This window comes from Rhyacophila brunnea, unplaced genomic scaffold, assembly GCF_057557595.1.
Source record: "Rhyacophila brunnea isolate RB1 unplaced genomic scaffold, BYU_Rbru_1.0 scaffold_10, whole genome shotgun sequence".
NCBI classification, from domain to species: domain Eukaryota; kingdom Metazoa; phylum Arthropoda; class Insecta; order Trichoptera; family Rhyacophilidae; genus Rhyacophila; species Rhyacophila brunnea.
This window is the reverse complement of record NW_028232752.1, coordinates 7,468,649-7,484,353: the sequence shown is the minus strand read 5'-3', so window position 1 is coordinate 7,484,353 and position 15,705 is coordinate 7,468,649. Positions and strand designations below refer to the sequence as shown.

At 33.5% G+C, this 15,705-nt stretch overlaps 1 protein-coding gene across 7 annotated transcripts in view; it reads left to right on the top strand.

The window, feature by feature from the left end:
- LOC147078852 (mannosyl-oligosaccharide alpha-1,2-mannosidase IA-like) overlaps positions 1 to 15,705 on the top strand; it is a 607,020-nt gene that overhangs the window by 231,152 nt on the left and 360,163 nt on the right. The window contains exon 2 of one of the 7 annotated variants that reach the window (XM_085950282.1): positions 12,887 to 14,898. The exons of the other annotated variants lie outside the window; for them this stretch is intronic. Coding sequence (XP_085806408.1) covers positions 12,887 to 12,907 — 21 coding nt within the window. The 3' untranslated portion in view covers positions 12,908 to 14,898. Of the gene's footprint in view, positions 1 to 12,886; positions 14,899 to 15,705 lie in introns of those variants that run through there. 7 annotated transcript variants of the gene reach the window in all.

The following is a 15,705-nucleotide window of genomic DNA, read 5'->3' as shown; positions in this document are numbered from 1 at the left end:
TTCAGTTAATTCTGTTTTATATGAAAAATTATTTCGGATGAATTCCGTAATCCAATCCACTATTATTGTTGCCAAGGGGGTGGTCCTAGCAACTAAATTATTAATATATACGTGCGTTACTATGGGAATCAAAATGACATTTCAGTATTCTATATTTGTTTGTTGCAAAATAGCAAAAAAATGATTTGTTGACAATTGCCTTATTTGTTCTAAATTATTAATAGGTACATAGAATTGTCAAGTTTATATTATGATTCAACAGAATTTAAAAACGTGGTATATAAAAAGTTCTTTTTATCTTTTAATTATTATTTTATATTAATATATATATATATATTGTATAAAGCTTCGAAGTCTCAACTGCGGTTTATTTAGATATACATTTATACACTGTTATTACATTAATGAATACATATTATTTATAATGGCTAGGTAGATAATATTTATTCCAATTTAGCATTAAACGTGCGATATAATAATTTATACTTGCAGGTTAAACTCGCTCAAAAACATTTGGGTACACAAAAACGCTTTGATATTTTGCTTAGCTATATACATCTCAAGATTAAATATACGTACATATAAAATTGTAAATATACGACTAATGTCATTTTGTCTTAGGCGGTTTAATGTTATTATTCAACATTTTGTATGCTTCCGTAGAACTGTAGTGGAATGTTAATATTTTATTTCTTTTCCTATTTCGCTGAATGCATTTGCCACAAAAGCACTGAGCCAACGTAAAAATTGAATTTTCAAGTGTACTCCATCCTCTGGTAATGTCTCATATATCCTGGCTTACGTGCTGGTTATTCTTCTTTCCTGCAGCTTATCAAACTGCGCATCATCCACTTTTTTAAACAGACATATTTTTGCTTTCCATGCTTAAAATAATTTATCGCACTGATTTTTTTTTCATATAGTGGGAGGCTTATCGGTACCTATGTCGGTCTTCACATCGTTATTATATCGATTAGGTGTAATTAATGTTACGAGATAGAATTACATGTTTATAGATATTTAAAGCGGAAAGCGAATAACCTCCTCTTAATAAGTAAATTACTAAACCAGTGTTGGGTCACTACTGTGGTATTCAATGTGTGGGTTGAGGATGATGATAATGAAGTCTACGATGTAGCAGGGTGAGATTTATTAGCAGCGTATCGGTACAATAGTATATTATACAATGATAGTACATATAATCTACTGAGATAGTTACGAGCTAGGTACTTGGATTCGAGTGACATTTAGATAAATTATTCTTCGTTATTTATACAATAAAAAGTAATACATTAACATCAAATTCTGGTACATAATCATATTAGACTAATTATAGAGTCAGCGTTTTAAATCGAGTAGCTTGTGAAATATTATTTATTATTACCGTCGTAAGAAAATATGATACCATGAAAAATGATTATTCGGCTAATACACCGTAATGATATAATGTGCTGTGATATGATGTAATAATATACCGTATCTAATATCGCCAATCAACTTTCTGATCTAGCTAAGATTCGTTTACTGGAAATTGATTCGCTGGGAATATATTATTGCAGAATAATTTGATACATTAAACAATAGATATTTGATCGCTACTATACTACAGCTACACCAGTATAATAATTCTCATCACTAGAAAAAAACTTTTTTGAAAAAGAAATTTCAATTTCAATTTATTTATTTTTAACATATTGCGGACATTACAAATTATAAGTTTAAGAAGTTCACAACATGACATTTAGAAACAAAGAAATATAAAACAGTATTACATGAAAAAGGAGATAGATCAGTGTAGAGATAGATAGTATGTTATTAAACAGTAGAAATATGTACATACAAAAAATATAAATTACATAGGTACAAGGAAGTACACCGAATGAGTTAAGCAGACCCTATTTTAAGAATTTATAAAACAACGTCCACATAAACTCATCTCACGTAGGTGGAATATATCAACACCCGAAGCAATTTCGTTGAACATAGTTATCGCCCTCCCAATTGGCATTACCAGTGGCAGGTTGGTTCTGCACCTTGGAAGAATAAACAACTGATGTCGTCTATTTCTAAGATATTTATCAGGGACACACAGGTCAATACTGCCCAGAATGGCAGAGTTCTCATGTATACCTTGTATAAGTCGAAAAAAATACGTAGCTAAATAAAGATTTCTTCTAAATTGCAGACTGCAGTATGTAAGTATGCCTAAGAGAAAGTCAGTTGGATTAAGCCACGGATAGTTTCCATACAACCTCAAGTAAAGGAGTCTCAAGAAATAAATACGACATCCGACATGATTCTAACCTGTGCTTCCCGGGATTCGCGATTATATAAATTTCTGAGTAGTGTTTTCAAATTATGTATGTTCGATAAGAGAATGTTAAATTCTTAAGTATTCTGAATTACTCGTCGAATGTAAAATTATTTATTAATTCTAATGTAATTAAAATCTAACGTAAGATTTTTTGACCATTTACATACAGTCGAACTTGATTATTATGAGGAAGATGGGACCGACTGAATTTGCTCGTTATAAGCGGTACTCATTATATCAGAGAATAGATATTTTCAAATGAGCGGTCACATAACAGAAAAAGTCGATAAAGTCGTCGAAAATAAAAAATCTGAAAACCATCGTAAAAATACCCGAAACAAGGATGGCCTACATAAACTACAAGAGAACTCGTTGATTGTAATGAACGCTGGTAGGTACCTACGGACTTTACGAACCTTGCATTTTTCAACCACGTGCGTGAATAATTTTTCGTTTTGTCGGCGAAATCAACAATTAGACACTTAACTAGTGTCATAAACTTAATCCGTCCCCCGGCGGCATCCTGTCCGATCGGATTTTATTGCTTAGGGTCGAAATATTTTTAAACGATCGACCCGTTAACAGTATTTTAGCTCAGTATATCCGATAAGTTGCTCGTAATAACAGTGAATAAATGTATGGAGAAAATCATAAAATAAAATATCAACAAATGTTTCCTAATTACATCCGAGATTTCGCTACGACCGAGATCGTAATAACCGAGTTCGACTGTATTATATATCGTCTCTGTTCGGGCAGAACACACTAACTGGAGAATACTAGTTTTGACTAATTTTGACTTTGGAGTTGTTAAAATGTTTGAAATGGTCTATCGTGTGAGTTTATTAAGTAATCGTAAAAAGGATGGTTTTAAAATAAAGACTGTTTATTTATTAAGAAGGTTTCCAGACGGTAAAGTTTGAAAGAAGAAACATTTTAGTATAACTAGCTCAATATGTCATTTTTTCGAATTAGTGTCTTCTTCAGAACACTGACGATATATTGTGCGTTGGTCTGTGTAACCATGTATAATATTATATTGCCTACTTGTTACACCATATTATATATCATGTAGGTAGGTATCTATCGTATTTCATGGATTTATTTACGGAAAGCTTTGGTAATAAATACATTTTAGAGTATTTTAAACCAATGGGCGAAGATTTCAAATAATCAACAGCAGAATTTCAATTAAACGAAATATTTATTTACTGGCAGAACCGCATTATTGTTTACTTTTCTGGCGTAGAGGTCAGTTCTTATTAATTACGCAAATACAACAATATTCAACGGCAATATGGAGTGACGAGAGTTCGTTTTAAATTTGTACTCATCTGCTGTAAAAGGATTTTCATCGCCACTCCACTCGCACATTCAATATTGACAATGGGTCGTATGCATGAGATTCCCAAAAACCTTATAGGCTATATACTGCACGTTTGTTTGCATGAGTACAAACATAATTAGCTGTTCAGTGACGTCACGAATTTGACATCTCATGTGTCAGGTGTTCGTATTATGGCAATCTTATAAAATTTCATTCCACGATAAATAATTCAAAATTTTGAAATTGTAAATGTGTCTGAAAGTGTGCGAACGGTACCATATAAATTTAATAATTATAAATGAATAATTATTATGAACTTTAAATAATTTATCAGTTATTTTATCACATTTATTTTATAATTCTACCATACGAAAGGATACAATATTACCTGTAAACATTTCCATATGGCAATACATACAGTTTTTGCCACTAAAGCTTAACGTGAAAGTGACAGATTGAAGCAGCCATTTTGAATTTCGCGTGACGTCAGATTGCTTACGTCACAAACAGTGTTATACGTTATATGATGGAACATCGGTTAAATAGCTTATAAATAATTGGGGAATCTCATACATACGGCCCTAAATCTTAGATAAATACAGAAAATACAATATCAGATATAACCAGTTGGTATTTTTTAGAAAACAAAATACATTGTTCAGATAGTCTTGTAATGTTTGATGCGATACCGCATTCGTCTCTAACTCTATTATTTTATGGCCTCGTTTAAAATATGACAATCTTCAACATACTATTTCAAGCTATCAAATTCACTCAGAACACAAAATTTTCCGATTTTCTTGACATCGTAACTTTTAAAGCGATTTTTCATCTAATTTTACAATCATATCTCTGAAACATACGTCATTCTTAACGATTTTTTTCGACGTATACGTGGTGTGAATGAGAACTCTGCCATTCTTGGTTGTATTGACTTGTGTGTCCCTGATAACTATCGTAGAAATCGGGAGCATTAGTTGTTTGTTCTCCCGAGGAGCAGAACTAACCTGCCATTGGTGATGCCAATTGGGAGGGCAATAACTCTGTTCAACCAAATCGCTTCGGATGTTGATATATTCCATCTACGTGAGGATGAGTATAGGTGGAAGTTGTTTTATAAATTCTTAAAATAGGGTCTGCTTAAGGTGATACATCAGTGAAACGGCAAATAATTTTCAACCATAGGCGCGACGAAATTTTAGACTCGCTCGCATTCTGAGAGAGAACGTCGAGCTGGAAACACGTCACTGTGTTTCGTGATGGCGACAGGCCAATTAATTCTTAAATCGTGCAAAGATGACTAAAAACGTTACCCTTTTACTTTAAAAAGAAAACATGTCAATGAATATATTATTATTGTTACCAATAGAACAATAAACGGAACATAAAATGGACGTATGTTAGATTTATATGACAAATTATATTTTGTTCTGCTCGCGTCATTTTCACAATCCGCGCATCGCTCTAGTCACGATCTTTTTAGACCGTGCCTCAACTGATGTACAGCCTTAACTCATCCGGTGTACTTTCTTGTACCTATATACTTAATATATATTTTGTATTTAAGTACATATTTCTACTGTAAAATAAGTTAATACTGATCTATCTCTTTTTTATGTACCTAATACTGCTTTAATAATATTTCTTTGTTTCTAAATGTCACGTGAACGTCTTAAACTTATAATTTGTAATGTCCACAATATGTAAAATACATAAATTGAAATTGAGAAATTAAAATACTTCAAATGCGTGTTTTTTTTTCTATGGTGTATCGAAACTTCATTATAAACATTGTGTTTTATGGGGTATTGAACACCATGCACCGATTGGCACTCAACTAAACCAACATATCAGCAACTATCTCATTGTCTCTTATAGCAATTGATAATTCTAATATAATATAAAGAGCAGTCCAAAATGTTATGCACGTCGCAATATCGTATTATTTGATGCGGCTGTGGGTTTTGATACAAATTCAGCTCATCTATAAAACCCTCTTGGGCGGTCATTTCATTTGACCAGCGCTTCTTTTCTGTACACAAGACTGCTTTCGGCCTCTGCGGCAGCTATCTAGGGTAAGAAAGTAATATTGGCACTTATTGTAACAATTATTACAATAAGTTAGCCGTATGAACTGTCGAAACTGTTTTTCTTACTCCAAACTTTATCACAGCCAAGAGAGGTGCTGTTAAAACATAGCACGTATTGTAACAATTACAACTAACTTATTGTAATTGTTACGATAAGTGCTAATACTTGGATATTTCCCTACCCTAGATAGCGGCCAAAAGCAGTCCTGTGTATAGAATAGATGCGCTGGATGGATATTTCTGAATGTTTTCAATAATAAAACAATGTGTATTTATTGCACGCAAACACAACAGAAATGAAAGTTCGCTAGTAGCCATGTAGATTATAAGTACCTATTAGTCACAGTAAACTGTACATATTAAGTACTTTAATGTGTTATTCATATTCGACATAAAATTAATAGTTAGATACTATTTTACAATGTTTTTATTAGCTCGATTCTTATTTGTCCGGTAGTTGTTTGTCCACTACAAATCTTGCAATCGATTTTTAACCAACTTCCCGACTAGCTAGACATTTGATTTTTTTTTAGAATATATCAGAACACGATGCCAATGCATTCTTTTAGCCATCTTTAAGTAGAATTGAATTCATTTTCAGTTAATTCTGTTTTGTATGAAAAGTTATTTCGGAAGAAATCCATAATCCAATCCACTAATATTGGTTGCTAAGTGGGTGGTCCTAGCAACTAAATTATTAATATATACGTGCGTTACTATGGAAATCAAAATGGCATTTTAATATTCTATATTTGTTTGTTTTTTATTTACTTCATATCAAGTACAAGTTTGAGCATATTGAGCATAATAATTCAACAGAAAATTTAAAAACGTTGTATATAAAAAGTTCTTTTAATCTCGTAATTATTTCAAGACAGTTGAATCCAATATAATTTTATTCATGGCAAAAATAACAACTTTATATTACCATCTGTTTACTATCAAGTACCTTTGCGTCTACAATAAAAGTTTTCTTATTTACCTATATTATATAAATTGTCACTCACCTGTTGCCCGTAATGACATAATCGGTAGCGTGCGCGCTTCCTAACCGAAATATCGATGGATCGATCCAGTCCCTGTCTGATTTTTATTTCGTTGGACGAGTAAATCATGACTTTTGTCACAGTTAGCGGCATCAAGGGAATTGTCATATAACACGCGTGTATTGTACTCAAAATGTGGCCGAAATGTCCTAAATTTACTTGTTAATCATAGACTAAAAAATGTATGTACGTTTTCGTTTTCCCATAACATTTGATGACGTAAGATGGGATTCGTAGAGTGTAGATTCCGTTCGGTTATTGGTTTTTACGGACATCTTTTCTACGCAAGTATATACAGTGCAGTGACAGATGCAATGGGGGTAATTGTAATTATTATAATAATATATTAAAGCAATTTTGATCAATTTCATAATGACTCATGATGAAAATTAACTGCGTTGAAGTTTTAATTAATATTTAATTACCACATTTAAATAACGTGCTAATTATATTTAATGGCCACCTGATGGGCAACGCACCAGTTGCGTTGGACGCAGTTTTATGTAAAGAAATTCCTAATCGTTCATCACAATCCAGTGTCATTATGTTGCCGAACGAAGGCCTCTCCATAGTGTCTTGAAATTCCTAATCGTTCATCACAATCCAGTGCCATGTTGCTGAACGAAGGCCTCTCCATAGTATCTTGAAATTCCTAATCGTTCATCACAATCCAGTGTCATGTTGCTGAACGAAGGCCTCTCCATAGTGTCTTGAAATTCCTAATCGTTCATCACAATCCAGTTGTCATGTTGCTGAACGAAGGCCTCTCCATAGTGTCTTGAAAACAATCCAGTGTCATTATGTTGCTGAACGAAGGCGTCTCCATGGTGTCTTGAAATTCCTAATTCGTCATCACAATCCAGTGTCATTATGTTGTTGAACGAAGGCCTCTCCATAGTGTCTTCCCTTTTCTCGAACCGTAGTTTTCCCCAACGTGTTGAGGTTTAGTTTGTGGTCGTTTATAGTCCCTTGAGTAATTGAATTTATGCAACGGGTATCCTCTCATCCATCACATCACAAACATGTATTTTTCTAGAATTCATGGCTGGGTACACTTGAATTGTCACGCATTATTTGTCACTTTCCGGACTCTTGACAATTATTTCGTCAATATGCCGACATAGTTACGTAGTCTATAACAATATAGTAATATAATTAACCATTGTTTTATTCGACAAATAATTCACAAGATATAAGCCGGCTCGCATATTAGAACTCGCCTCGTGTGTCTGACAGCCATAAATCAAAACTTCCGAGACCGGCCGTCCAGTGTTGCATGACACAAACTCGCACATCTATCTAGCGACAGTCGTGCGTAGCCTTCGAAACTTATTGATATTTGAATGCGGTGATCGTCGAGCCGGTATAGGAATGACCAATTCGTATGTGTTTTTTTGTGACTTCGACCCTCCGACTCGGAGCCCAAGAACGATGCGACATGTCGAATGCAACAGCCAGATGTTTTTTTTAGACGAAACTGTTGCATTCGATCAATCTGCGAAGCTTCATTTGGCAACGCGTGTTATGTTGTTTCGTTAAATAACGATGGCGTCACATCGACGTATTCGACACATTTTTAGGCGAGACGATTTCTGATGTGCGAGCCGACTTAGAATGTATTAAACATGTTTTTATTCGACAAATAATTCACAAGATTTAAGAATGTAACATTATAATTATTGAACATGCATAATTTTGAAAACACTTCTGTGAAAATATATTATAACCAATAGAAAAAATCTTTTTTGACAAAAGTAATAAGTATAGTGATTTACATAATATTTCGATATCTGATAATAATATGAATCGAGACCGGTGTTGTAATTGAATTGAGCATGTTGAGAATTCACACTTTATGTGTACTCCTCGCTCCCCTACACTAAACGTGTCTACGCCAATGTACCGATTGAAGGAAGGATTCCCACTTTGAATGGGAAAAGCGTACTTGGCCATCATTATATTGTGATCCACATATTATTATTATTACGAACGGTCTTCGTCTTCCCGATTGTGACGGGGAGTTTGCTGTTTCCCGGCACGCTCCTGCACGACTGAATATTCCCAAGACACATATCACCACAGTCCACAATACACTTATCCATATATGTTACACAGATACACGTACACTACAGTATTATTGTGATCGCACTATACAGTCGTTAAGAGCATACATAAGTGAAACGGCAAATAATTTTCAACAGTAGGTGGAACGAAATTTCGCAGTCGTCGCCAATCGGAGACTGACAGTCGAGGTGTGAGCACGTCAATTTGTTTTGTGATGGCATCGGAGGAATATTTTCTGAAATCGTGTAAAGATTAATAAAAAACGTTCCGGATGTACTTGAAAAAGAAAACATGTCAATAATTATACTATTATTATTACAAATATAATAATAAACATAACATTAAAAGGACGCATGTTAGATTTTTATGACAAATTATATTTCGTTCGGCTCGCGTCATTTGAACAATCCGCGCATCGCCTAGTCACGATCTTTTTAGACCATGCCTCAGCTGAAGTGTAGCCTTAATAAATCACAATAACGGTAGGATATTTTAGATATCTTAGTGTCTATCAGGCTGTGATGCGATATTGTAAACCTAGATGGTATTGGTGGATATTGCTCGTACTTCGAAAGCAATATGGTTAACTGTTTTTCGAAAATGATGATTGTTGCATATTTAAATAAATAGTAATAGTTTGAACGAAATATGCGATCGAAAATCGTCATATATCGCCAATCGCCAATAGTAGCTCAATTTAGAAAGCAGAACAGAACATGACAAAACATTACAAACATGACAATGAACATGACAAACAGAACATGACAAAACATGACAAAACAGAACATGACAAAACGGAACGTGACAAGACAGAACAGTGACAAAACAGAACAGGCAGGGGAAAAATGAAACATTAATTTTGTGGAATCTATTTAGGTTAGGTTAGGTCATTATTTCGTTGTACCTAGTCACCCAATCATTTTGAACATATTATATTGATTAATCTATCTCGGACAGCATGTGTCCATAGACGGAAGCACGCACGATGAAATTGCTCGAAGAACAAAGCTGGGATGGAGTGCTTTCGGACGTCTGAATAGTATCTTCAAGAGTGACCTACCATTATGTCTTAAGCGTAGGGTGTTCAACCAATGTGTGCTACCCGTGCTCACGTATGGCTGCGAGATGTGGACCCTCAACACGAGAGATGTCCAAAGGCTAAGAGTCACACAGCGAGGCATGGAGAGGTGCATGTTGGGCATCACGCGAAAGGACCGTAAGAGAAACGAATGGGTTAGGAAGCAGACAAGAGTACGCGATGTAATAGACGTTGCCAAACAACTGAAATGGAGATGGGCGGGGCACATTGCTCGCCGAAAGGACGGCCGCTGGACAAATGCCGTCATCCAATGGTACCCAAAGGGTACGAAACGGCCACAGGGTCGCCCTAAAAGTCGCTGGATTGACGAACTGGTAAAGTTCGGCGGAAATACGTGGCAGCGAACGGCACAGGACCGAGAGAGTTGGAGAAAGCTTGGGGAGGCCTTCATCCAGCAGAGCTGATGATGATGATATTGATTAAGATGAGATATCCTAAGCTTGCCGGCAACACTACATAATATACTGTACGGCAACACTGTATATAATTTGATTTATTATGGCGTATTGAAAATCTGTGCTATTAAAAATCTATCAACATAATAGAGATAAGACAATTTCAATATTAAATTTATATTTTTCCTGAAAGGTCATAGTTTTATTTATCGTTGTTCTGTTTTGTCATGGAACCATTTTATCAGAAGTGTTTTCAAAATTATGCGTGTTTAATAATTAGAATATTACATTCTTTAATCATGTGAATTATTCGTTAAATAAAAAATATATTTAATCAATGTGCTTACAACTATCCATTTACAATCTTTTTGAAGAAAATTATATTGCGCTAAAACCGAGCTGGGGGAAAAAAGATAACTTTAAAAAAGTTCTCGGCTTACTTTAATCTTCGTTGCGGTTCACAAACCCTGGTTTTAAACTTGCTTATTTAAAAATTAGCAATACATAAGCTCGTCTATAAAGTTTATATTTACGATTACGACTACATTTTATACCACAGCACAATAGTATACGTTAAGCTTTTATGTAGCCAAACTCGATGATACCATTAATAAAATTGAATTCCGTTAGTTTCCCAGTATTTCCATATTTTTGTTTATATTCCATTAAATCGGAAGCTTTCATAATACGCAGTCGTATTATCATAGCCTACCTAATGCGTTTTGACAGTTCGCTGACGTGATTCTATGCCTAATGTATTGGTAAATATTTTTTTTCCCCATTTCATGATATTATTCGACTGTCACGTAGCATATTGTAATGCGAAATTATACCAGAGATTATGCCATATGAAAATAACATTATTTGCATAAAGTTTTGTGAATATATTTTTCCAATTTCGGGATTGTTAATTATTTTATTTTAATTACACGTCAGAACTCTACAAAAATTTGAAATAGTATTAATTTTTTTTTGTTAACTCAGTACCGTGCATTAAATATACCTAAATTAAAGCCTTGATTTTTACTATGTGTATGTATACTGTATACTAGAGGTGAGTTGGAAATACTGTCACCAGTATGTGTACTCAAGTATCGGATGAAACTACCCATACTCAGTATGTGTGGCCCAATAAACTTGTTCCAAAAAACTTGTAATGATATCATCGCGAGTCGCTGGCTAGTTGGTAGACTTTCAATACTATTGACATTAAATGCGCGCGAGCGAGATAGCACTCACAATTATATTTTAATTTATTAATCTATGCATGCGAATGACATCATCTTATGTATGAACAATAGGTCATAAATTGTCTGTAGCAGCATATTATTCCCTTGGATATGTGGTGAGTAGGGATCCCAATCCCGGGATCCCGAGCTATTTTCGATACCTATGAATCCCGGGATTGATAAACATAATCCCGGGATTTCGGGATTGATTTTTTTATCAATTTTTATGGAAAATAAAATAAAAGCGAAAATATACAGAAAACATACTTTTAATAAAAAATAACTACATTAGAAATAAACTCAGTTTGAATGAAGTTTGATTTATACCAATGTGTAGGTTGCCGATTCATTTTACTTTTTCACATAAATTATTAAAAATGGAAAGATTGGAAAAAAACAATGCTTCGCACTTTTAACAAAGTAATTCCACCATGATATCATACGTTTTACGGCAGTTTCATATTTGGCTGACTAATTAGATTAATGTAGCGGAAAGGCCATAAGTGCGCCATGATTATTTGCTTTACAATTTTAAATCTCGCTAATCCATTCATTATGTCTTTACTATCAGAAACAGCAATCTCCTATTAAATTCACATTATTATTTATATCACAATATTATTTACTCCATTAAACTTGTGTATTTCCAAGATTGAACGTATACAATATTAACAATAAATGTCTTAAATAGTATAAATTATACTAGATTTATTTTTGACCGATTTTATCAATGTTATTTGTAAATATAAAAATTTTATATTAACAATGGAAAAAATGCCAATCCCGGGATCCCGGGATTGTCAAATTGTAATCCCGAAATCCGGGGATCAGAATTTTGGCTCGGGTTTGGATTCCGTAGTGGTGAGTGACTGAGGTGATACAGTTTACAATAAGAAAATCATTGTTATTAATTTTTTGTTAACAAGAATATTATAAACATAACATAGAAACAACTCATCAATTTAAAATGTGTTTAAAATTTTATAATACATGGGACACTTCGAAAAGACCAGCTCAGTGTATTTTGAGCGATTCTATTGAAACCGGTATTTGAAATACTGGTATGGAGTTAAGTTTTAGTTCCAGTTTAGTATGAGACTTATGTCACATACGAACGACAAACGCTCTATATATAGTATTCCAAATACTAGTAAGTATTTTGGAACAAGTTTTGATACTAATTATTTTTTTATACTGGTAGTAAGTATACTCAGTCTTTAAAATCGATCAGTTTTCCCACCTCTACTGTATACTATACATTATACAATAATTTACTTTATTGTACTTTATTCATTAAGTAAATTGTATTTTCTTTCTTACAGGTAAGATCAACCGGTGTTTAATCAACTTCAATGAAACGTACAACTGATGTTTTATATGTGGTGGGTAAGTGCAATCTATCATTACCTAAATGGGACAATTCTAATGCATTTTTACCTATGGGTGGTAACGTCGAGATCAAATACGATTTTTTGCAGACAACATCACTCTTAGTCTGACAAAATGTAAACATAGTATCATGGCCCCCATATCCTGACACGGGCCCCCAGGTTAGGACCTTTGGAGAGCCCCCTACCTATTTATAATGGCAGTGTTATGCCCAATCATCCTTATTAGTTTCCGGAAAATATTGCAAAAGAGTTGTTTTTAAAACTTGGAAGTGGCCACTTACTTCAAAAATACTTTAGAAACTTATTCATCTATTTTTTGTCTTTCCTACCATCGTTAGAGTACCATCTGTACACATAGCAATACAACTTATCTCCTGTTTTGTAGTTTAATCGTTTATACAAATACAGTTGAATATAATATCTACCTATCTTCTCTTGTAGTTTTACTATGTAGAAATGCGGACATAAGTAAATTTCTTCAATATCAAATCATCGGTAACGAATAAATACAAGTACGTAGTACCTACAGCCAGTTCTGCGACACCTATAAATTCATTCATTTGCAATGCTTATGTAGTCACTGCAAAGTCCATGTCGACGAATTAACTCTTTCTCCATGCCAGTATATACTTTATTATACTGCATCTACTTTTATTTAGCAGTCTGCTCATTAAGAACACAGTTCTAAAAATTTAAAAAACCATTTCGGGTTTTTGCGGAACACCTACAGTGACGTTTCCCTAGGTACTCTAGGTACTACCTATTAATATAATCAAAACTAGTAGAATACATATCGCAGGCGACTTTTTTTGCTACTCATTTAGAAAATTGGTAGTGGAAAAAATATATAGGTATTCAAAACAAAGAAAGGTAATTTACGATACCTATTGCTTTAGTACTAAAACAGAGATACTTATTGATGTAGAATGTAGAACATGTGAAAAGACTACTGTAATTAAATAATGAATAATCACTTGTCAATCAAAAAATTAAACTCGTAATAGTCAATTGATGTCAAACAACGAGCATAATAATAATTTAATTAATTTCATTATTTTTTGTTGTTTCGTCAATTTTTTGATCAAAAGGCAAATCTAACTAATTAGTTATTTCATCAAAACCATACAAATCGCATACACTATTTACAAAATAGACCTGATTTAATTTAATTAAATCACGCATGAAAGCTTCGAAGTATTTCGCTGCAGCGCTTTCGCCACGTTTTCAAAAGCTCCACTAAATACTAAATCGCAAACATATGCGTAGAGTAAGCCGCCTGCAGTAATTCTGGTTAAGCTTAAAATCCCACATACATACATACTGAGGTTTATCTTATTAATAATTATTTTGCAGTGAGTAATATTTGAAGATAATAATATTGTTGGCGCTATTGCATCTCTTGCGAATATCATCTTAAGAGATCTTGGCATTACGTTCGATAGTAGACTGTCATTTTGGTAACCTTATGTAAAAAGTCGCACAAAATATGTTATATATATATCTTTCATAATTCCTGGGTCTTTTTGGATGTTACTATATTAAAAATGCTTTATAATTCCTTTGTTGGAAGTAGGGTTTATAGCGTGTTTATTTTTTAGAACCGCATCAGTTGAAATACGACCTTGTGATAGAGAGGGTTCAGAAAAGATTGAGATTCCATTACTTGAGGCTGTATGGATACTATCCGTATCTTTATGTGACTTGCTTTCTCTTAGACATGCTTACGTACTGCAGTCGAAAACTCAAAAGAGATCTATATTTGGTTAGGTATTTTTTCGTACTTATACGAAGTATAAATGCGAACTCTGATATTCTTGGCAGTGTTGACTAGTGTGTCCCTGATAACTATCTAAGAAATAGGGAACATCGGTTGTTTTTTCTCCCAAAGTACAGAACTTACCTGAACGTCTTAAATTAATAATTTGTAATGTTCACTCTATGTTAAAAAAAAAAAAAATGAATTTCTGTTTAATACTTTTTTTTTGTTTTTTTCATGTCATATTGTGAACGTCTTGAGTTTATAATTTGTGAGGTTCGCTATACGTATTTAAAATGGATTTGGCGTCCTATCTGAGAAATAACAGGTATATGCATACAATACAGATCCATATCTGGAACCATATTTAGAAGAATACGACAATAATGTTGTAAAATATAATTTAATTGAACGTAGTTTTGAAATTGACTTATGTTACTTATTCTTATTACAATGCTGGTAGAGATCATTTTTCAAGCACATTCATCTGCATTAATTTATTATCTGTTTAAGAACAAAATTGGCATAAGGAGTCAAGCAGATTTGAGAAAATAATGTAACATATTGATCGTTAATCACTCCATACTTCATCCATTGAATAATTCGATAACTGGAATACTTACGTCGGATTATCTGTACCGGCCGATTGGAAGCTCGTTTACCGAAGCTCACTTTATAAATCTGCCTACGCGACGGTATGCAACTGTATCGAAGCTTTTCATCGTGCAATAACGATGCGGCCGAGATAGCTTTTAACATTTTGATAATGCGTGGTAAATGCTGCTTCAAGCGAACCAATGCTCTTAATAAATTCAACAAACATCAAAATAGGATATGCAAAATTAAAACTTTTAGTATAACTTTCCATGGAACATATTATTATGTTTTTGAAAGGAACTTACAGATTATTAAAAAAATGAGATTAGTAAGATAAAATAATGACTATGTCAACTGAACTATAATTAGGTTAACCATAAGTCCTGATTTGGCCGAT